The sequence below is a fragment of the Dermacentor andersoni genome, chromosome 5 (assembly GCF_023375885.2).
Source record: "Dermacentor andersoni chromosome 5, qqDerAnde1_hic_scaffold, whole genome shotgun sequence".
NCBI lineage: Eukaryota > Metazoa > Arthropoda > Arachnida > Ixodida > Ixodidae > Dermacentor > Dermacentor andersoni.
In genome coordinates, this window is record NC_092818.1 from 43,370,895 (window position 1) to 43,395,073 (window position 24,179).

Genomic DNA, 24,179 nt, shown 5'->3' on the forward strand with positions numbered 1-24,179 from the left:
TATATAGGCGTGATCGGGTATGTGATATATATACATGTACATAAGTATCATGTAAATGGAAAGAAAAACGAACTCAACACTTTGTAAAAAATGAAGATGAGCTAGAAAAAGGGATTACAGACTCGAATAAAGAAAAAAGGCGAGAAGGAATAATATTTCTAAGAAGACCTACAATCGTGTCATTCAGTTAAGCAGATAAACTAATCTGAACCTCTGTAGGCTGTGGAAGCCGGTAGAAATAAGAAAAAAAAAAAAAAATTATTACATTCCAGTCTGGAAAGAAGATACCAGAAGCAAGAAGACATCGACAACACAAGACAACAGAAGACAACCGGGAAGACAAGGATACCAGCAAGAAAAAAAAAAAAAAAAACATTGTACGTCAAGAAAAGACAAGTCAAATAAACATTGTATAAATATGCATGCAACATCAAGAAAAAGAAGATTATTGTAAGTCAAGACAAACATTATTGCACCATGTACCGTATTTAAGAAAAATAAATCCCGCAACCGTCCGCTCCCTTGGCCGTGGTTCCCCTGGTGGTAGACTCCCCCCCCATTTTTTTCTTTACAAAATTATTTGACCACGTCATTTTCATTTATTTTTCTAATTCGGCAGCCTGCAATACTTAGGTGCAGCAGGCAGGGCTTAGTTTCTTGTTTTAATTATTTCATTTCTGATTAATTTTTATTGCCCAACACAATTTTTCTGTCACTATCTATTACAACGGTCACGCGCATCGCTATTGCTTCGTTAGTTCAACTTTTGTTTAGACTGATCCAGGGACCAGGAAAGAGATTCGGTTCGTAGTCAGCTGGCCTGTATGTTCGTGGAGCGAGTTGCGGCGGGAGATAACGCCATTTGTGTTCAACTTTTCATTTTGCTTAATTATTTCCTCGAGTGACGGATCGCCGCGACGCTGACATATCCTCGGGACCATATACCTGTGATATAAGTTGATAAGGTGCAAAATAAAATCATGCGAAACAGCGTCCACGATCAAACCCTGCAATAACTGTTAAACCCATAAGGAATCGAGGGTCGACGGAATCCCGTCTGGTCGGGATGAAGCACGAAGCAATAAAACGACGGGCACCGACCAAAAGAAGTACTAAAAAGGAATAAATCTAAAAGACGTTTCGGCTTCCCAACTGAAGCCTTGTTCACAATGGGTACTTGCACTTCTAACCTTGCACTTCTAACTTCTAAGCCTTGTTCACAATGGGTACTTGCACTTCTAACCCCCCCCCCCCCCCCCTGAAAAAAATTTCCAAAGTACGTGCCTGGTCCAGACCCATATGGGGTCACCACCCGGGGAAAAAAGAGGCAATTAGAAGAAAACAGCCCGTGCGGATAACTTGGCTCCACAGAATGGAACTCGAAAACGACAGATAGAAACAAGTCGCTATTCTGAGGCACCAACGGGCATGGCCGATTCGAGCGACGCTCATGGAACTTTGCGTCACTCTCAATGACGAGTACCTTCAGCTTCAGTCCGTAATTTTTTCCCTCTTTGTTGCGAAAACCCTTCATTTTAGCATCTCAAACAAGTGGACACTGCACAATTTGACCGATGAATAGCTTGCTGAAGACCGCACGAGGCACTTCAAACTGGCGGCGTACGTCGTCAGCTACAAATGTCGCCTGCTAGAGCCGTCTGCTCGAGTGGGCGAGTTCCCCGGTTCTCCGCGCCGTCCGCGCTTCAGCCACGCCCCTGCCACGTGATTAACATCACTACTCAAGGCGCTCCGCCATTGGTTACCGCTCTCGCCAGTCGCAAATGCAATGCTAAATCACTGCTGCCATGCGCAGAAGTAGCGTCATTGTTATGTCCACGTGATTGTGACGTTTTTTAAACAAGTATGGCGTGTTCCGGTTCCGGTTTATGATTATACGCGCGCTGCTGGAGCTGCGTATGGTTCATGGTTTAATTTTAAGTTAATGGTTTCGTATCTATTGTGTGCTACAGTGTTGTTCTAGTTGCGCTGGAAGAACCGGATGGCGTTCGAGCTTGCGATCACGAGCGACAGTTGGGTGCATCGCTGGAGCAGCTCGTTTCCTAATGCCTTGCAGCGCGTTTACGGTTGGTCTTGTGCAGCTCCTGTTACGTTTTTCAGTGCCGTTGCTGTTGTTTGTAGAATTTGCTGTTGTGAATGAGGCACATGTTTGCTCTCAACTTGGCAGCACTTTGTCTCTTATGGTGAAAAGGTTTCAACATTTTTTTGTATGGCACTCGATGTAGCACTTACTCTACTGTTTCATGTCTTGCATTTTCATACTGTTTCCCTGTTAATCTTGGATTTAGGCGGCTGGCCAATCACGACTTGCTTGAGCACCTGCTCGCCACAGTTCAAAAGGCACATGGGGAGTAACCCGAATGTAAACTATGAAGACAAATATTGAGGAACGTGGCCCACCCGCTCATAGTTCTACTCTCCCGCTGAATTTTGTTTTAAAGCTTGGCTCTCTTGAATACCGAGAAATTTTCTTAAATTTCTTCCAGCTAGTCTGCCAAGCTGCTATTTAGTATTGCTTGTTTTGATGGTGATATGCGAGGTACCCTGTTTGCACAAATGTTCCTGGCAAACAACGACGTAGGTTCACTGCAGGAACCTGCATTATGTTATAGATCTAAAATGCGCGCGAATATGACCGGTGTATGTTTGCAGGTCCATGCGTGCCACTCTCAAGCAAATGCCAAGTTTCCATTCTATGAATGTTCCTTCACCTTGCTGCACTTCAGAGGACTTGTTTGGTTAATCCCTTGATTTGTGCAACAGAATGCTGAAAGGTCTTGAACCTTACCCTGATCCTCTTGCCCAACAAAAAAAAAAGCTTTTGAGGCATTGCATTAGGGAATACATCTTGGTGATAATGTGACAATTTTTGCCTCTATAACCCTTCTTTTCTCCCATCTTTATCAGTGAAGTTGTCAGCCACACGTGATTGCTCGAACAGAGGGCCATGCAGTGACATAATTTCTCCTCACTATAAGAAAATCAGTGAAGAAAATTTTAGACTCACCAGGACTTCCTCTTGGGCAAGTTGGGGAAGTCTGCTAAACATTGTTTCTGTGCACAAAAAGATGTTTACAGAGGAAGGACACATGAAAGTGGGAACTACTAACTGATATAATGATTTAAAGGATATAACATAGGGTGCAAATTTTGTGCACACGTAAGACGCGGATGTCGTCACAGTGCTAGTTTGTCTAGTAATGCTACAAATTGGCCTTAAACTAGTGCACCACTGGAGAATATAAGGTAATTGAAGTGTTGCTAACATGTGCACGATCTTTCTGATAAAATATACCTTCATGTATCTTCATCTTATCAAAGAGTGGTGCAAAACATGGTTAATGACCCTTAACGTATCGAAATGTAAAGTCATCTCAGTGAGCCGCAAACAACAATTCTAGTTATACTACCATATTCAGGATGACTTACTGTCTCACGTCTCCCATTGCAAATATCTGGGTGTTAACCTTTCATCAGATCTTTCATAGTCATTTCAAATCACATCCATATGCACCATCGCCTCTAAGTCTTTAGGTACCCACGCCGTAACCTCAGAAGTTCCCATGCTAATATTCGCAAAATAGCCTACCTTACTTTTGTTCGCCCACAATTTGAGTTTGCTTCCTCCATTTGGTCTCCTTATCATAACAACATGGTCACCACTTTAGAATCCATCCAAAATATGGCCACACGATTCATCTCAAGAAACTATAACTACCATTCAAGCGTCACTCAGATTAAAACTGATCTTTTTCTCCAAGCTTTAGGCACACGCCATGACATCGCTCTACGAACGATATTTCACAAGTGTGTACACTCCAATAGATCATGTTCCTTTCACCTCGATGTCCCATCCCGCACGTCTAAAAGATTGCACAATCATTTGAGTCTTACACTGATCTATGGTGACACTTCAGCTTTTAATTCATCAGCGCTTACATGAGCCATCATATTATGGAATAATCTACCAGACAGCATCACATCTCTGTCTAATCCTGATGCATTCCATCACCAACGTGTTACACATTTCACTGAAGCCGTCATTTAGCATGTTTCATATTCATGTTTCAGTTCATGTTTATTCATTTTTTTTTTTCATTTGCTATAACATGCTTGGCAAAATTGCACACTTATTCATGCGCCATGCACTCTTTATGTTATTGTGTGCTTTAAACTATGTACCATATTTCTTCTCATTATTTCCACATTGCTTAGTCTTCTCTTCATTACTGTTATAATGTACACAAATTTTATTTACCATATGTTGTACTTTCTGTCTTTTTCATCTGGTTGTGTATGCACTGTTGGGATTTTTTCGTTCCCTGTTACACAATGCCCTACAGGCCTGTAAGGTGCTTCAAATCAATAAAAAATTTGCTCAAGTGCTGTTTTGTTGCTACTCTTGCCCACGGCTCACATAGGGTAGGCCTTGCAGTGTGCTGCACCATCCAGTTTATTTAAATTGTTAGAATGCTCCCTCAAATAGTCATTTAAGCATTGGGCCATTTGGTCCACATAGAACTTGCCACAGCTGACAGGTATCTCATAGACCACCCCACAGCACAATGCAAAAAAATGGTTGGCGTGATTTTTTCGTACACCTTTGTCTCGTGGTATCAGAAGACCATTGGGCTAATTTGACAGGTGTGTAAAAGAACAAATGGGACACCATGTCTAGCAGGCATGTTTATTTTCCAGTTTATTTTGAGTTTATTGTTTCACTCTATTTGAGTTTATTGTTTTCACTACAGGTACACATATACAGAAGATGTTACACAGAAAGAGGTCCCACAGTTATAAACTGTAGCGGCACCTCTTCAAGCTGTGGGTAAATGTGTGCACATATGGCAACCCCAGGTCCAGTGGCGTCTGTTCCTGTTATGTCTGATTAGCAAACTTGAAACCATCCGACAATTGCTGCCAGCTTGATGATCACGTCATTGCTGATGGCTTCATTCACAGCGCATCACATGGAAAACCATGCATATTTGGCAGGTTGTTCTGTAACAGTGAACCGTTGTACAGCTACTTGTTAGACTCAGCAAGACTTGCAATTGCTGTTGTCAGCAAACTTTCTTCAGTAAAGTGTTGGCCAGTTGAAAATGTAAGAAGGAAACTTGTCAAGCTGTCATACAAAGACAAATCTGTAGTTTTGCCACTGTTGCATACGGCCTGGTGTAGGCTTTTCCGATCTTGCTTGATTTATGAGCCGTGTTTTTTAATGAGTACTGTATTACGCTGATATGTGAAAGACTTCATGTATTATGTACTTTCTTATGGCTTTGTTAATGTTAGTTTCTTTTACATCTTGCATTCTCTTGCTGGTTTCTTTAAATGAGGCAGGACAACAATAAGCGTGTGGTGAACCTTGCCTACTGTGCTGGTATTGTGGTTGCTCATCAAGAGTGGATACTCAAGAATGCATGGCCAGTCTGCTTAAGTGTTGTTTTCATCAGGTCCTTAGTAGTTGCGCCAGACCTTAATATGTCTTTTGCATGGTATTGTTTTTGGTACAGTATTAGGCAATTAGCTTTGTTGGTGTCTGAGGCATACATTTGTTTTCGAACAGTGCTAGAAAAATGATATACTTAGAGTTGTGCTAGTTATCGAGTGCTCTACGAAGGCTTCCAGTCCTCTATGAAAACTTGCTTTTGATTAGCTGTGTGGAGTTTTGCAGTTGGCACATCTTTGATCGGAGCCAGCACGTACAGTGTTGTGTACTGCTTTTTTATGGCTTCTGGATTAGCCCTTCCTAGGAGCTTAGCCATTTTCGGATGAAGTACTGCCTTGTGGAATTCGTGGGCGAAAAAAACGCAGAGCTTGTTCCTGCAACGGGGGTAGTGGGCAAGTACTGTTTCTGGCCTCCTGGCCCTGGCTGCCAGACAGCAATTAATAATTGCTATAAGCCAAAGGAAAGCTGGAAGAAGTACCACATCATAATCAAGGGAACCTTTGTTAAGAAACAGTTGACTGTAATCATAATTCAGAACAAAAAGTTTATACATGATTGGGTATTATTTTTCTGATTTACAGATAACTGTGAGGACGGCCGCAGAAGGCTCCGTATGGCAGAGTACTCGTCGGATTTGGATATGGAACAAGAGCTGAGAAAAAGAAAAATTCACAAGCCAAGTTGCTATGTTGATCAAGAGATCTGCAATGTGCGAAAGCCACCACCTAATTTTCCAAGGCCCTGAAAAGGGCTAGAAAACAAAACTTATAAGGCTCAGCAGTTCATGAACTCTTTTCCTTCAAGGAACATGTCGCTTCTCCCATTGCATGAAATAATCAGCTCGAAATCACTATCGTGACTAGCTTTCTTTCATTTTCATTATTACGTGGTTTTTAACACATTATTGCATAGTATGTGGGTGAGGCAAGTGAGGAAGGTGTACCATTAAAAATAGACAGAAATTGAGTGGGGTGGTTCCATTTGTTTGTCGTGAACAAATCGATGAAAGAATTCACTTGAATCGAAGTTTCCAAGCGAATGTTTTATTTATTTCGATGACTTGAAACCTCAGAGCCTTGGTTCTCTTGCAGGGAGTCAGGAGAATGACCATCCAGAAGGTTATGTCCCTTATTAATCTTTTAAGCAGCATGTTTTTTTTTTTTGTATATGTAATTAAGTGCTTGTTTTCTTTTCTGCAGAAGATCCATGTCTGCCACAGGACTCGTCTGGTATGTTTTGTGGCTTTCCTTGTTTGGAGGTAGATGCCACACTGAAGTGCGAAGTCCAAAAATAATAGTTGTCAGGAGTACACTAAGAGATGCATATTAGCGCAACGATGAAACAGACCTGAAAAGCGCCAAGAAGATTGGAACAGAATGAGTGGTTTGGCCCTATTCTGTTCCTTCCTACTTTCTTCTTTTGAAGTCCTTATTTAGTCATTGTACAAGTGTGTACTCCTTAGTCTTCAAACAACTCTTGGCAACAATTTTACTATGTTCCCAGTAGAGTGTACTTAACAGCATGTGTGTATAGAAAACTTAAATATCTCAGTAATGTTTTTTACTGCGAAAGTGTTCGTGCATGAAGAATACGTGTTTTGTCTGTGTGTAAACGAGTCCTTATAAGTTTAATACTGGGTTATGTTTTTCTTTATTAGATTCATAACAGCCCACACGTCATGCGCAAGAAAAAAATGTTAGAAATGGTAAATTTGACAGGTGTTTTTGATTGCAAGGAATTGTGATGCCTGAGGGCTGGCTAACACCAGTGCTTGCTGAGGCAGCTTTGATACCAAACACTCGCAGCATGTTCTCATATGTAACGGTTCTTAAATTGCCATCTGTACATATGCTCACGAAAAGTGGGGCAGCAAGCTAAATAACCAAGGTTTTTGGTGGCAGCTGTCTGTCAGGCAGACATGCAACATCTACTGAATGGCAGGTTTATGGAAAAAAATTTTATATAAGTTAATTATAATGAAAGCATCAAGAAAAACTGAATTATATGAAAAAGTTAGACCTGCATAATGTAGCTACTGAGCAATGTGATGGTGTTTCGGAATAAACAATAACGCTCCTGGGAGTATGGAAAGCTCAGTCTTGAATACTTTGTGATATATATAGACAGCTGCAGTGTCAAGTTAAAAGCTATTAGAAATTTATAGTACTTTGAGGTCTTCTAATCAAAATTTACCTGCGGTAGCAGGTCGCTGGTGATAGCATTGTATTGTAAAGCACAAGGTTTCAATTTCATTTATATGCAAACGCAGTCCAATGGAAGCGCAATGCAAGAATGCTTCTTTACACTGTGTATAGGTTTTATGTTAAACTGCAGCCTGCATGCTTTTCTGGGGTGTTAAACACATGTTAGTAATTACTTGACTTTCTTTCACAAAGAATGAAGATTGGAGTTCACAGATGTGCACAGAGGAGGCTGCTCATGTGTCTGATAGTACAGAGGCACGAGGTGGGTAGTAATTCATTCAACATATCTGTTTTGAATTCGGTGCGCTACTAGTTTTTCTAAAGTAGGTGAAATGCCATAAGTGAACGCAAGGGTTAAATTTGCTAAGCTTTTTTTTATTCTCGGCCTGTTAAAACCACCTAAGTGTAAAATTTTCATCTTTACATCTCACATTAACTTGAAATTTCTACTTTTGGTTGCAACATATTTCACTAAAATGGCTTCTGGAAGCTGGCGGTACATGTTCGAAAAGGGGGAACTTGCTTTGCTTTTCTTCCCAGTGCCCCATTCTACTACAAGGGCCCCACAGCCTAGGTGACGTCCTAGGTAGCTTCTGCCTGTGGAAGGTACGCGACAAGCACAACTAAAGCTTTCTGGGCTGTGGGCTTTTGTTGAACTTAAAATTGTAGAGAGTATGTTGTTAGAAAAAGGACACAAGAGAGCAACACGCACACAGTGCTGTGTCCTTTTTACACTTTTTCCAGGCATGAGCGCTATGTGCTTGTCGCCCTCTCGTGTCCTTGTCTTTTTTTCCCTGTGTCCTTTTTCCAATGTATCGCCAACAAGCCCAAGCTTCCACGCTAAATGTATACTGTTATCATTGCTTTGTTTACTGTGGAAGTGCAAAAACACTACTGCTATCAAACAGTAATTGTAGTGCTGCTAATCTAAGTGCAGAGCAAAATAATGGCACTTCACTCAAAATAGTGCAACACAAAGTTTTTTGCAATTTAGGTAGATTAACTTGGTCATGTTGCCTAACAAAAGGACTCTACTACTAAGAGGTCCTCAGTTTATTTGAGACACTCCTTTGCTGGTGTTATGAAGTTCCTCTGTAACAGACTATACGTATGTATAGCCCCAAAGCAACAGTCATGTTATGCACTAAATGAATAACTGCTGCAAGATATGGCAGGGATCAGTGAAGCTTGCCAGTAATGCCATACTACTACTGCAAGTAGCATGACATTACTCGCAGCACAAGCTGCTTGGTCAAGAGAGAATTTGGTGAATGAGGTAGGTTCTGTATTCATTAACCTGCCAATTGTATGCACCAGTAAGTATAAAAATTGGAAGTTTAGCATGGCTCTAATAGCTGTATGGACTAGTTGGACTCAGAATTTTCCACAGCTTATAGTGATCTAACCAGCATTGTTTGTTGCATTGCAGACATGTGCATATAAAATAGTCATTTCAGTTGCTGTTGGATGTGACATGGCAGTGAGATTATTGAAGGTGGGCAATTAATTTATGGCAAAAGCAGAAATTGTATTGAACTGTAAGTTTTGGCAAGGCTATCTATACCAATTCAAAGTTGCACGTTACTAGCACGAGTGCCTTGTTAATCTAAATACGCTCTTGATAAAGTGCTTTCAGAGTTTCGGTTCTTGCATTATTTGCAACTTTGCATTTGTGGAATTTTGTCGTGGTGCTTGAATGACAATTTCCAGTGTATAACTTTTGCACCTTTCATACATTTATGTGCAGAATTTCAGCATGAGGTGCTGACACGGCTCTCTGTACTCGGGATCGTTCAACAGCAGCAAGGCGAGTGGCTAACAGCATTGCCAACCCGATGCTCTGTGAAAGAGACTGACAAGGCTCCTGAAGTAGTAGTGGGTCAGTTTGACAGCTACTACGAACAGAAGAAATTTGGCCAAACGCTAATTGGTCCAGTCAGGGAGGCTGCGTTAAGATCACTGCTTCCAAAGTCTACCACCTAGACTGACCTGCCATGTCTTTTGCATGTGAGAAGTAAATTTATTGCTAGTGTTGTCGAAAAGGAAAGTTCTGAATACCTTTTGAGGCAGGCAAGATCATCAATAAAAAATTCTGGCAGAAACTAATTTATGATCAATGTCGACTTTAATGCGATTAGAATTTAAGAAATGGATCAGCACAAGGCACCTATGCTGCCGCCGGGTTCCTCTCTAACGCTTCCCTCTGAACATGCAGCACCACGTGGTGCTGCCGCAATGTCCCCTTGTGGCACGCGTGTGAATATATATTTTAACAAGGTGGTGCAGAAATACGACACGGGTACCGTTTTGCTCAGCACCAGATAAATTTTATTTTTATTTCTTTTGCCATTGAAGATCATATACCCAGTTATTATAGCTAGGGGCTCGAGTTGGTGTCAAATCGGTTAATTGAAGAGCGCCGTTTATCCAGAAATGCATACCTAATAACGATAATGGTTCCTTACGGGCTGGTTGGTGACACGTTCTTCAAACTGTTACAGCCGTTGAACAGTTCACGTGTTGAACTGTTTTTTTTCCTGCATGTATATGTGCTGTAATAGTTTGAATGACACATACCCGGTGACTCAGGTTCGTGCAAAGCAGGTTCGTCAGTGACTGGCACATACTGTCATGCACGCCCTGTGACTCAAGTTAATCTTAAAGAGGGCTATTTAAAAGTGGCACACACCGTATTTACTCAATTCTAGCCCTCGGTTGTAACGCGCACCCGTTTGCCGTGACCTTAAAAAAGAAAACTCCGTTACAGTACCGCATACCTCATTCTTTCATACAGAAATACGACTTTCTCTCATTTGGAAAAAACATTGATTTACTTTCAATGCTCTAAAGTTGCAATAAATAAAAAAAAGGTTGCAGTTTCACTCGAAAGGCGAAGCATCCATTACGATAGCAGATTAGTAGACAGCTATACAAGAAAAGTAACGATAGTAGTTTTATAGATTGTATAAACTTTTAAACATTCGCTTGCTAACTAAATTAACAAGCATGGTGTCACGCGCACACAAAACATGAACACCTCTCACTCAGTGACCACGGAAACTCTTTATCAACACCCTGGAGTGAGGAAGTGCGGTAGCAGGGGGGATGCAAATTGACCTTTGTGTGGCTTCTCGCTTCAACGCGAACTAAGGGACGAGAGCACAGTGAGGTGCGCCTAGACTTGTTGACTTGTCTCCATCACAGACCGTTTTCAAAATAGGGGCTGCACGGCCGCGCCTATGTAACAGCGGCCATTGTAGAACGCCTCTCCTGTTTGCACCAGTCCCTCATTCAAGGTCCGGCAACTCCGAACACCCGTGATGCGGCCCGATTTGCGTCCGTCTCCACACACATGATCACTTCCCTTTTAGTTGCAGCATAGTGATCAACTCAGCATGTCCTTGCAGTCGGCACTTTAATAATAAATTAATTAATTTTTTATTTGTGGATTTACAGGGTACAAATATGGGCCTGCCCAAGCCAACAGATGGCTTGTGGGGCAGTGCCAACATCCATGCTGATAGAGCAAGCACAAAAAGCGGTAAGAGTGACGTTGCACTAACCTAAGCTAAAGGACACATTGCCTAAGCACACATACTACAGCACATGGAGGAAGCTACAGCTGCTAGGCTCGAAGCACGTACGAGGCTGCAATTTTGTAATGCCGATAGAGATATGGTAACGCAGATTTAGGGTCATACTCGATTCTAACGCACAGGCAATTTTTGCACCCATTTTATCAGGAAAAAAGTGTGCGTTAGGTTAGAGTAAATGCAGTACTACCCAGTTTCACGTATGCAGTGACCAAATTTGACATAAAAGAGGTTCATTGAGGTGTGGCACATAGTTTTACATACCCAGCAACAAGTTAGGTTCAAGGATGTTCATTGAAGGGCGGCACATAAACAGTGACACAAGTTGGTGTGAACCAAGTTAACCGATGAGTGTCGCCTACCAAATGTCACAAATCTGTGACCCAAAGTGGTGCAATGATTGGTTTTCATCTCGAACACAGCAGCTTGATACTCGCCACTAGACCACGAACTACCCAGTGACTCTAAATTAGTAGGAAAGTATGTAGCCTCCAGAATCTCCGTGGAGTACCCTAATAATCCTAATCCCATTAAAATGTTTATATAGCCAGGTACAGTGATGCATAGGCTATTCTATCAGACTTAAACCATAGTTTTGCAGGAATTTGTCGTAGCACAGCACCAATTAGGCTATTTTATGCTAGAGTCATGTTATGCTGCTGCCAGAGACTGCACATAAAATGTCACTCGAGTCTTAGCTGACAGAAAGTCAGATATCTGGAAACAGGAAATTTTCGAAATTGAGAATCGACTTTCTTCTTTTTCATTTCATCGGAGGCTTTTGTCAGTATCGCTGTATTTAGCCAGCCAGCATTGTCATCATGCGCATTGTATTAGCCCACTTCTATATTTCTACACCATTGCCTATAAAACCCAGACATTTTATGTGCCTGCTGGCACATCTCTGCTGACATCAACTTCTTGCCATGTAAAAACCTTATTGTAGGAGGCTGTCAGTACAGAGATTTCACATTTTTATACAATGTAAACTTGGAGCACGACATGTAGCATTCTACTCAGGTGGGTCATCCTTACAGGACTCGAAAACAAACCTTTTCTTGCAGGGCAACTTTCTATCAGCTATGTTGAAGTTCACATGCATGAAGGACATACTTATTTATTTGATTTATTTATTTATTTGATAAATACTGCCAGCCTTCAGAGAAGGCCGTAGGCAGGAGTGGACAGTACATATGAAGAAATGATCAAAAATAAGAAGACAAGAACACATTACACAAGGCTCGCACCACGCACTGAAAAGCAGCGGAAGACCAATAGTTTGCACGTCGCTTGCATACAAACCCGTGCTACAGATATAAGATTGTGCTCTGATATATTGACAGAGTGCTTGACAAGAAAAAATTAGATGAGAACACGGACCATTCAAGCTACCCATGAGCGTCACACGATATGACAAACTGCTTTAATTCATCACGTATCGGAGCATTTTGCGGGAGAACCATAGCATATGTCGCGAGATGATAAGTGTTGCTGAAGATCGAAGGCTGATGGAAGAATTATAAAGCACTTAAGAATGACTGTATGGTGGGTTTCTCGACAATATGTGCACTGAGTCGGTTCCATTCTCAAATAGTTTGCGGAAAAAATGAATTACTGAAGCAATCGGTGCTGCAGGCGAATTCTTTAACTTTTTTCGAGTGATTTCCTCGTGTGGACTGACGAGTCACCTGTTGAATGTACAATTCCTTATTCATACGCAGATTATCATGATATATTAAATGCATATATTTCAACCTATCACGATGACGTCTTAATTGAAGTGTTTCTAAATTAGCTTTTTCTACCAGCTGAGTCGAAGATGTGTGCCAGCTGTATGAATTAAAGACGAATCTTATTGATTTTCTTTGGACCTTTTCGAGTTTTCTTATATTAACTTCAGTAAATGGGTTCCATAAGACGGAAGCATATTCAAGAATCGGCCTAATAAATGTTTTATATGCCAGTAATTTTATTTCTTCTGTCGACTGACGTAGGGAACGTTTGAGATACCCAAGCTTCTTCATGGCCTTTTTTTGTATGTACCGTAGTTAATATGTGTGTTCCACCTGAGATCAGACGTGATCATGACACCCAAGTATTTATAACTCTCTACTGAAGAAAGACTGCGGCCATTTATTGAATATTGGAAGTGTAGGGGAATTCGTTTTCTTGATATTGTCATTGATATGGGTTTCTTCTCATTTACCTTCATTTGCCACTCAGAACACCAACGGTCTAGTTTAGATAGAGATGAATTTAGAAGAGCCTGGTCATTCGGACACTGAATTACATTATACAATATACATTCGTCAGCAAACAACTTAGTTTTCATTGGTATGTCTTGAGTAATGTCATTAATGAAAATTAAAAAGAACAGTGGTCCCAGGATGGATCCCTGCGGTATGCCTGACAAAACTGGGGCCGGACTGGAACTAATGCTATCGACGGAAACACTCTGCTGTTGCAATCAAAGATATGCTTCTATCCAGGATATTAATGAAGTGTTCTTGAATATTGATTTCATTTTGACAAGCAGTTTAGGATGGGACACGCGATCAAAGGCTTTCTCGAAATCTAAGAATATAATGTCTACCTGGCCTTGCTTATCTAATGATGCGGCAAAATCATGAACGGTTTCGAGCAATTGTGTTACCGTTGACACATTCTTGCGAAAACCATGCTGTCTGGAATCGATCAGGTTGGAATTTTCAAGGAACTCCGATATATGTTTGAAAATGACATGTTCAAGTGTCTTCACACATGTGCATAAAATGGAAATAGGCCGGTATATCATAATTATTAGTCATTAGTCATCCATGGATACGAAACATACTGTGATATGTGCAATAGGTTGATTGAGTCTGTTTGAAGGAAAGCTGAGCATAGCTTGTTTTTAATGTTGTTGGATGTCTAGCTCAACAGAAAGCTTGTAAAAGATTCTTCCAAGTGCTTTAAAACCTGCTATATGCAGGCCTTGTGTCACGGAACTCTTTTACAGCTGCAAAGCTAGCTTTTCTGCGTGGTATGGCAGCAGCATAACTGTGCTGCGAAAGACATGTACGCAATGGAGCTATATGCGCTATTCTTTTTTTGAACTCACGATAGAGGTAAAATGAGTGTAATAGTTATGTCGCCGAATGCTATGGTGGTTTCCACTTTCAAAAGAGTGCAGAAGCAAACTTTACAACATACACAATGAAACTGTTGTGTACTTTACGAACTCTATATATAAACAATGTGACTTATGATAATCTGCAAGATCTGTGCTGTTTGCTACTGCCTGAAGAAGACAGCAGTAGAGGCTATTTAACAATATTTTAGAGAGCAGTGGACTGGCATGCACCGACGTTTTTCAGGCTCGGGCGGTCAACTTTTGGAGCCAAGGGACCTTTCAAAGCCTTGTGAGCTCACTGTCACTGTGTTCACAATAATCAACTAGCCAAGCAGTTCGTCATAACACAGCAGTTCAGAATCAGAATCAGTTTTATTTTCCTCAAGGAAAGGAAAAATGGACCCAAGACATAAAGCTGCTCATTGAGCAGCTTGACGAGGCCTGAGGCCCTACAGGCAGTGGCAACAGTGGCAAAACAGCAGTGTATGTCGTAAACCCATACTAGAAAAAAAGAAAAGCAACTCGAGAAACAAAAAACTAAAAACGAAAGAACGAAAGAAACTGTTCACACCAAGCTGTGAAGAACGAGAAAATAAATATTTACATATACATACACCAATAACAAACCAATATTTTACTCTGACATGTTATATTCACACGTACACACGCAAATACCCGTAGAAGTGGCGCGCATACGCCCCTATATATACATATATGTACACCTACATATACATTTACATATACATGCGTACATGGCTTATATACACACACCATTCAAGTGAACACATGTATAACTTCAAGTTAAATATTTTATGAAGAATGAACATCTTTACTCACCTACAATGCATAACCAAGCAAAGAAAAATGCATAACCAAGCAAAGAAAAGCAAGAACAGATGACAAACTGTTCCAAAGTGAGCGCGAATCTTGTTGTCTGTTCACCAACTTTAGCGGCCCGCTGATATTATTTATGTATATTATAATTGTACATGCAATAACAAGTTCTCATAGTTAAACAAAACATGTTTTTGTGTAATAATAAGGCTAAAACAGCTTTTTACGTGCTGTTTTAGTAGAAAATGAATCATTATGACAGACGGAACGGTGCTTGCCAGGTGCGTCTTCAAGGTGCCCTGGGGCTGAATCTTATAGCGGTTCAGAAGGGAACCGGTTCACTTGGCCTCATCTGATTGGTCAAAATTTTGCTTGCGTCAGAGGCCATCAGAGACAGCGGGGCGACACTGCAAATTACGATCATGTCACCCATCTGTCAATCATTTCCAAAGTGAACAAGTCTTTGGCTAAGGACGGAACCGACGAAGGGGTAGTCCGCTTTGGGTTCCGTTGCTATGGCTTGGCTGTTGGCTTGCGACCCTGGCCGCGTGCGTTGGTTGGTTCGGAGGCTATCACTTGCCTTCGTCGTCTGCTTGGCGTTGCTCTTTCAGTGTCGACAATGGCTGGAAATGCAATATGTGTTCGAAGGAATGACAGATAATGAGTTGCACTGCCCCTGCCGGCTTTCTAACTAAACCTTTTGCAGGCTACGCTATCAATTGGAGGAGACTCGGGTGCAAGCGTACCAGTGGTCATTCCGCGCAGAGGAAGGAATTGCACGCTGCAGTTCATCGCCACCGACCTGCAGCTCCCAGAGGTCGGTCGGAAGCGGAGCATTCATTGGAATTGCCTACATCTCTGCTGCCGACACTGTCCACGAAGTTGCTCTCACAATTACTGTGTTGGCCGGTTGAAGGTCTGGGTCAGCTTTCCCATGACCTCCGCTTCAAAGCCAATGCCAAGGAGATATTTGCATGGTGAGATCGAATTCCCAGTGCTATCGCCAGCGTGAATAGCTTGCCGATTGTCGTTCAGCAATCATAAGGGTTCAACCTAGGCTGGTCCAGCGCTTCCTTCGTTAGGCTGATAAGACTATACAGTCAGGTTGGGAAGATATTATGGGGATCTCTTATTTGGCTGCCCTTTTTTCTCTAGTTCGGGAGTGACGCACTTTGTTCCTCAATTTCACGGCACAGCGCGCACCGTCAGCACCACACTCTTCGATTTGACTTCGCGCTGGCAGTGCAGGGCCCGTATATCGTAATGTTCGATTTCAAGTTCCGTTGCTTCTATCACGCGACACGCCGTGGAGCAGATCGCAGGAATAGCGGCAGTGCGGCGGCGAGCGAGTCATGTCCGAGCCGATGACGAAGGGCGAAAAAGGAAGGAAAATTGACATGGTCGGCTAGTAAAGGTGACCCTAATAACCATATCTTATTTTGTTGTAGCGCAGGCTGAACAAGGACTACAGAAAGGCACATCTGACATACACAGCGCTATCCCTTGTTCAGCTTACGCTACAACAAAATAAGATATGCCGTACCAACAAGCCTCTATAGCTACCCTCATGAACCTAAGAACCAGTTCACGGTTTTGTTTCGCTCGCTACTTAAGTGCTGGCAGTGCATTCCTGTTGCGTGCATCATGCAAGCTCCTGGTAGCAGACGACATAGCGCTGCACTCTGCCAACTCACTTACGTTTGCGATATCGTCTGTCGGCTGAACACGAAAAAGAATGACATTAATAAGTTACTTCTGCATTGCGTAAACGCCCGGCACCACACGTATATACTTTAGAACTTGCCGTGTAATATTTAATTTATATTTTACATTTATTTAGCAAGCAGAAACATTCTGCAGTTCCTTGATTAGCTCGGCATAGGCCCGCCGATCCTGCGACCTGGTCGACAGAGTGCAAAGGGGGGGTAAGCGTTATTTTGCCCGGGTCCTTTTAGCGCTTAGGGCCCGAAAGCACTACGTTCACCCAAATAGACGCTAAATAATGATTTGACTTGGCTTCGTATATTATTTTAAAATAGGTGGCACTAAAGCGATGAACGCGACGAGAGCTCTGAATCAGTGCATCCGTTCTGCCCGTGCAGACTTCGCCTGTACCCATGACTGTGGAGAAGTGTTTGTGGCTGTTTGATGTCGTAGATGTGAGAGCTTGTGGTGAAGTCATCGAGTATGGCCGTAGTAGTTCTGCCCATGTAGTGTTTAACACTTCATTCACCCACAAAACTTTATTACAGTCCTGAAGCCCGGTCTCTTCAGACCGAGGCGGGCCCCGTCCATGTCGGCACCGTCAGGCCGAGCCTTATGGCGCCATCGTTGACCCTCTGCACAGCCCGTAGTTGACCTTGATATAAAGAGCTTGATATCATCTTGTGCCAGTAAAACCATTTTTCTTCGGGCTCGGCGAGAGTCGTGGGACAGCCTGCCAGCATGTGTCTGATGTCAATGATGCCGTCGCACACACTACATTCTTTCCTAATTTCTCTTTCGGGGTGAATTTTATTTGCGAAATACGGAGTGGGGTATGTCCCGGTTTGAGGTTCTTAATGCATGGTGAGGTTTGATATTGAGGTTCTTAATGCATGGTGTTCTATGGAGAAGAGGTTAGGAAAAGTATAGCAGCAAGGAATACAGAAACTGAGTTCGGGTCAATTGATACTGCTTACCCAATGTTACTCCAGTTCACTCAATGAGACTGCAGAGTGCTGCTACACATGACAGCTTTACAAAAGGGAGCATGCAAAGGCAATTTTTTGCACATGTTCAACGCTCTGTTCTGTCAGCAGTGGTGAAGTAGCTGCTTTTTTTAATCCTCGTTATGCCTGCACCTAGCGATTCACTTGTTCATGTGCTTTGGACCAGTGATTTAAACCTTATTATAAAACAATGTAGCATATTATACTGATTGTACATCAAGTCCAAACTTCGTTACTCTGTATTTATAAGAACTCGCTAAACAATGCGGAAAATATATTCCTGCCATTTCTGCATCCTTTCAAGAGAGTCTCCAGCTCTGTGGAGTAAAATTATTTGACTTCTACACATTTATTGACAGTGTAACGTAATTCACGTACAAAGGGACTGTGTACATACTAAGTAGATTGCAACATTTCAGTCATGTAATATTGCCAGTATTTTGCTGCAACAGTAAATATATATAAAGTCCTCATCGACAAGTTCGACAACTAATCATTCATATAAACAATTGCAGTATGTAGGCTTGAGTGAAGCATTTTTGTGCCCTATTTAACTAAGCACAATTAGGTTACTGCATGATGCTCTTTTGCAAATATCAGTGCATTATTTGTGTGCAAGAAACAAAGACTTATTAATTATAAACAGCAAACAGTTATATTACCATATTACGGTTGTATACTTAGTTGTGCAGATTTACTTTCTATCTGGCAGTTGGCAACTGCTATATTAAAACAACATTGGCCTAAGTTTAAAGGGAAACACAATATGAAAAGGATATAGTACTTTATGCCTATCACACCGGAATATATATGTACCATTTTGCCTACACCATTGGCAGATTCAGATGGAGGGCCCTGGAAGTTTGTCTCTTCACCCGAGACATGTTGGCTCTAATTCCGACTCATATGACTGTATCTGTTGCGTAGAAAATCTCTCTCCACCCCGTTCCCCTCCAGTTCTCCTTTTGGAGGAGGCCCCCTTTTGATGCTATCCTTGATGCTATCCTTGATCCACTCTTGGCCCACATCATATCATAATCGAGGCATGTAAGGCCACAGATGCAGCTCTGACATCATGCATACCGTACAGAATTGTACATATGACTGAGCCCATGCTTAACTATTCTTCTGATCAACTGTTAATTTTTAGACTAACGTCCTTTCCTTTTGCATGACAGTTATCTCTGCTGTATTGCTGCTGCTCTGTCGTGTATGTATACCAATAAATTATATTAGTCAATTTCTTCTTGAACATTGAGTCCAATCTTTGCCAACTTTAAGTGTGTGTTGGATGCTAATATTTTAAGACCTGTCTTCACAATCTGCCTCCGCCTCATCCACTTATTTAGAACCATTTATTTAGAACTTTTTTTACAGCTAGTCATACAGCAGCTATTCATTCTTATAAATCTTGTTTGCCGCCAGGCTCCAAAGATATAGAGAGGCTGCTTGTGCAGTTTTTGAACGACAAATAGTAAACTTGTGTTTAAAAATAATCCTAATCTTCCCTGATAGTTAGCTGTCTATGTTTTACCAGTCAATACAAGCATAGTGCTTAATACCAAGGTAAATATGCCTGCTGTAACAGTATGCATTAGTGTTCGACTATTCGATACTTACTATTACTATTATAAAAATTTGATATTTGCCAACCACTAATTATTTGCATTCAAGTAGTGAAGAGTTTGATGGCAGCCCATCTGGTCTGGTAAGCGATGGTTCAACTGGAACTTTGTTCATAATTGTGAACAATTAAGGCTCTCATCTGTGAGCCGAAACATCTCATATATTTTTATTTTATTTTTCGTCCAATTTTCATCTGCTTATTATTATTATTTGAATTCATCTAGCCCTAAAGAGGTGGCAATAGATTTGGAGTACTACTCATTGCATTTTGTTTCCATTGTTTAGTTTTTTTTTAAATGTAACTTCATGCACCACACAAGTACAACACACATTTTCATTTTTTCAAGGACATCACAACTAGTGGAAGGTATTCTGTGCTAACGTAATTATTTTGAGATTTCCAGTAAATATGTAGTCTTCATAAGCAGTACCTAAATAATTTTGGCCTATGCGGTTTATTCATCAACCATGTAGGCTTCATCAACTTCTGACATCACTTGGTCTTGGCAAACTTGTGAGCTGTCAAGTTTGAGCATGCAAACACTTCCCTCCATATTTGTTTCGATGAAGGCTTGCCCTTTGGTGCTACTCTGGATCCACCCGTTTCCTGTGATTAGCACTGCGGGCTTCAAGACACACACCCTCAGGAAAACTTTTCATGCACAAACCTGGTTCTTTCACGCTTTTACTGACCAAGACAGACATTGTAACCAAGGATGGCATAGCAGGCATGTTGGTTACAGAAGTACTCTATTAAATAGCTCTGTAAGTATTCACCTAGTGGGCATGTCCATATCCTCTTCTGCTGAAATGCTGATTAGCTGAGGGTGCCCGTCTCCCTTCTCATGCATACCCCAGCCCAGCCAATCAGAACTTCCGCAGCAGATGAAATGGACATTTCCACTAGGTGGACACGGAATGCCCCCCCCCTGTGCTCTGCCCTATCTTTCCACCCTTCTCCATGTATTTTACTCAGTAAACTATTGGTTCAGCATGTTGGTCACCTTAATCAATCTTCCAATAGCTCAGCACCTAAATAGGTATACAGTACAAATAAGGCACTGTAAACCCAGCCAGTTAGGTTGGCGATTGCTGCTGTTATGCACCATACAGGCTCAAGCAATGGCTTCACCATAGCTTTCTAAGTTAACTTTACTAACTTTAAATCTAGAGAAGGCAGAATATAAAACAGACTAGCATTCTTCTAATGTGCCTCGCCCGCTCTGCTTTCTTGTGTTATTACAATCAGTATATTCAACCCAAATGAAGTAAAAAGGAAATTGTGACACTAATTTCATTTCACTGTCTCTTTTTTAAAGGCATAGCAAGATTTTTTAATTGCATTACGAGTTCTTATTCATGTTTCGATCTGAATGTTCATTTCTCATGCTCCAAATAGGGCTACAACTGTTCAGCTGTCAAGGCCTTATGGCAACTTTAGAAGCTCTCTGAACTGAGTAAATGCTACGCATTGCATAATTTCTCGATACATTTTTCCCGGCTGCCTTTAACATCCATAGTTTCTCGTTGAAGCCAGCACTTCTCTTGTGACCACCTTTAAAAAGCTTGTGGTAATGCATGCCTAACATGAAAGATGGTTGCTTTGTAGTGCTAGTATGCTCTGCCTTAGTACATTGTTTTATGTGAAAATTGCTGACATACAAGCCTGACAAATACCACATCAAGCATTGGTGTTTATTGCTATTTTGCCTTCTGTTTCAATTTCACTGCATCTATACATTTTACCAGTGCAACAGTAGAAAGGGTTCAAGGCTGTTCTTTAAGACACTCACGAGCACTTATCACGATCAATTCCCCATATAAGTGGTTTTGCAGAAGAAAATAAAGGAATACAAGCATAATTAGGCAACAAGGAATGCGGGTAGGAATAGTTTATTTTCAGCACAATTTTTTTTTTTGATGAGCTGCTATTATACTGCTAAAATCTGCATATTTAATAAAAGTATACTGCTCTGCTTCATCGCTCCATGCTAAGTGCAAGTATCCTGTACCAGGAAGTCAAACCAAGCCGTGGGATGTTCAGTCTGTGAAAATAAAAACGAGTTTGAAACATTAACATTTAAAAACTAAAGCACACTCAAGGAAATAAACACAGCACAACAACAAATCCAATGAATCGGAATTACCTTTGAGAGCAAACACGCAGTTTCTATGGCGTAGTGACAAAAACTTATTCCTCCTGCTTTTTTTGTGCGTGCGAAATGATGAAAGCATATGTGTTTTGTCCCATTTTGCATATCTGTTGCCTTTTTCACACACAAAAAAAGATGTCGTCTCAACACGCCCAACTGTCTTTGCATATCCATTTCTCTGCTCTCATACCATGATATCTACAGTTCAAGGCTGTAGCAATGTTTACCTTGAATGAACCAATACCAGCTACATGCACTGTGCTGTTGCACATGGCTATGTAAGTTAGGTTGATGCACAGCACATTTATGTGCTATATACATTTGATCTTGATTGTAGGCGAGACAAATAAAAAGAAGGTATGTATATAAGAATGCTCCCTGATGAGCCATACGGAAGTGCTCTCCCATTTGGGGAGAAGCCTAGTGCAACTGCAGTGAGCAAGAAGACAGCTTACACAGCATTTAAAATCTAGGATCTAAATATGCTACAGATATTTCTGAATTCAAGGCCGGAAATCTAAGTGTTAAAGGTGACACACATTTAAACAAATCTCTGCTCAGGCTGGTAATGCTATGTGTCGCCTAGTTTGATAAAATATGCCCTACCATTGATCTACCAAGCCAAGGCTACTCCAGTTGCAAGTGCAGATCACTCAATTATGTCTAGGGCGCGCATGAGCAAAAGGCACTGAGGTCTATTTCCTGACATCTGATTTCTTCTCAGAAAACTACCTCTCTAAAAAAAAGCACAACAAAATAACCCCAACCTTTCTTGAGAAAAGCCATCACATTGGTCCTTGAACACTAATTACGCAATGCCTCCTTGAAATGTAATGTTCTGTAGGTCAGTACCTTACAAAGTACAGGAAGATTTAATAATGGCAGCATGGCAGGTACACAACAAAGCAAATGGATAAAACATCACACAGGATGCCATCAATGATCGTGTCTCCATTTCAATGTGGATGTTTTTAGCAGTGAATACATGTTCTCATCAAACTGAGTGCCACAATATCAGAAAAGCAAAGGGAAGGGTCTTTACATTCTAAACTGACAAATGTGCTTTAGTATGTTTCATTGCAATACAGGATGTGTTCTGCAGTGAATGGTCAAGTAAGGTTTCGGCTAACTACGGCAGGCGTGTCCTACAGTGAGGCACCTTCTGTATTGCGGTAAAGCTTATTGATAGTGACAAGAGCTAACCTGGCATGTATGGCTTTAGCCAGCAAAAGTTGTCGAAACATCATCCTGCCACGAAAATCTGCTTTGTTAAGACTAGAACATTAGGTTCGTCCCAGACTGAAACCCTACATTCCCGATTCGCGTAAATCCTTCCCACTACTGGCATGCTTCACCGCAACACACAAATATGTTGTGATGATAACTGTGGTCGAACAGGCTAGTGCAAATGTTTCGACAGAGGAGTTTGCCTTCATCAGGGCAACTGCTTTCCTTGGCAGTTTTCATACATGTGAGTCTCCCCCACTCCCAACAGGGGAGATTTAGCTTGTAAGACCTTTTCGAAGTGACGTACCGATAAGCGTTTGGTAGTGGCTGGTAGAGAGGCAGGAGTCTAAAAAGCGTTCCGAAATTCAGCTTCGTAAGGTTAGCTCCGCTGCAGTACAAATACGTTAAGCGTTTAGGCATGCAGACTGTTTTGTGGTGAAGCATAGCAAGGGTGCCTGGCCTTTGATGCAAAGCAGCTTCTCAAGAGCCACGCTGATCTCACGGCTAGTTATGCATTTCCACGCGTGCGAGTGAGTATCCTGTGTTCGGTGGCCTCCCAGTGACATACAAAATGACATTGATTGACTGTGTTGTAAATGGGCGACGGCACTACTGGTGCAAGAACGTCGTTTCGCTTTCAAAACTGCGCTTGGCAAAAAAGAACACCTTGACATGCATACATGACCAAAGCAGTTCGACAGGAAACTACGAAATTACGTAGCTATTGTGGAAGAAATCAACAGTTCAGAAAACAATAACCGTGTAAACATTGACTTACGAGGTCGACAAACCAACGGTTCAAAGCATCACAGCCACGTCCGAAATAGCTATGAAGGCCTGAACTTATTAGGTGCCGCGACGCGCGTAATGTAACAGGAGATGGCGGTTGCATGCGTACATCATTAAGGAACACATATTTTATATGTTCCGTGACAGTGGCCTCTTCACTTTTGACATGCTATGACTGGTATTGCTTCACTGCAATACTGTTGGGTGTGCTTCACCACGTAACACAAATCTACTGCGACTTCAAGACGCCGATTTATTCAACCTATCTTGTGAGGCAGGTCCGTTTATCACGCTCGGCAACGTTCGACCACACTTACTGCATTAATTTCGTTTGTTCTCTTTAATTTTCTTATCATAGTGACCCTGTATCATGCAGTAGCAGAGCTGGTGCCGCGTCTTAACTGCATCAGGAAAGGTAAGCGTGTATGCAGCAGGCACAGCGGCACTGGCTCTTGTTGGA

At 41.6% G+C, this 24,179-nt stretch overlaps 1 protein-coding gene across 10 annotated transcripts; it reads left to right on the forward strand.

The window, feature by feature from the left end:
* The first annotated feature begins 1,879 nt into the window (after positions 1–1,879).
* Positions 1,880–19,167, forward strand: LOC126530053 (uncharacterized). Of its 10 annotated transcripts, none has more exons than XR_011894722.1 (7): positions 1,880–2,084; positions 6,052–6,853; positions 7,867–7,936; positions 8,215–8,280; positions 9,422–9,553; positions 15,920–16,190; positions 17,466–19,167. XR_011894722.1 is itself a non-coding variant. In XM_072288163.1 (7 exons), the coding sequence occupies exons 4-7, from the start codon at positions 7,888–7,890 to the stop codon at positions 17,569–17,571; spliced, it is 558 nt and encodes a 185-aa protein (XP_072144264.1). In that variant the 5' UTR covers positions 1,880–2,084; positions 6,052–6,588; positions 6,670–6,853; positions 7,867–7,887; the 3' UTR covers positions 17,572–19,167. The 10 variants fall into 10 exon arrangements, 6 of the variants coding, with proteins under 6 accessions (XP_072144264.1, XP_054926176.1, XP_054926175.1 ...); XR_011894723.1 differs by having other exon boundaries at positions 9,422–9,481; XR_008612316.2 differs by having other exon boundaries at positions 6,052–6,699.
* The last annotated feature ends 5,012 nt before the right edge of the window (positions 19,168–24,179 follow it).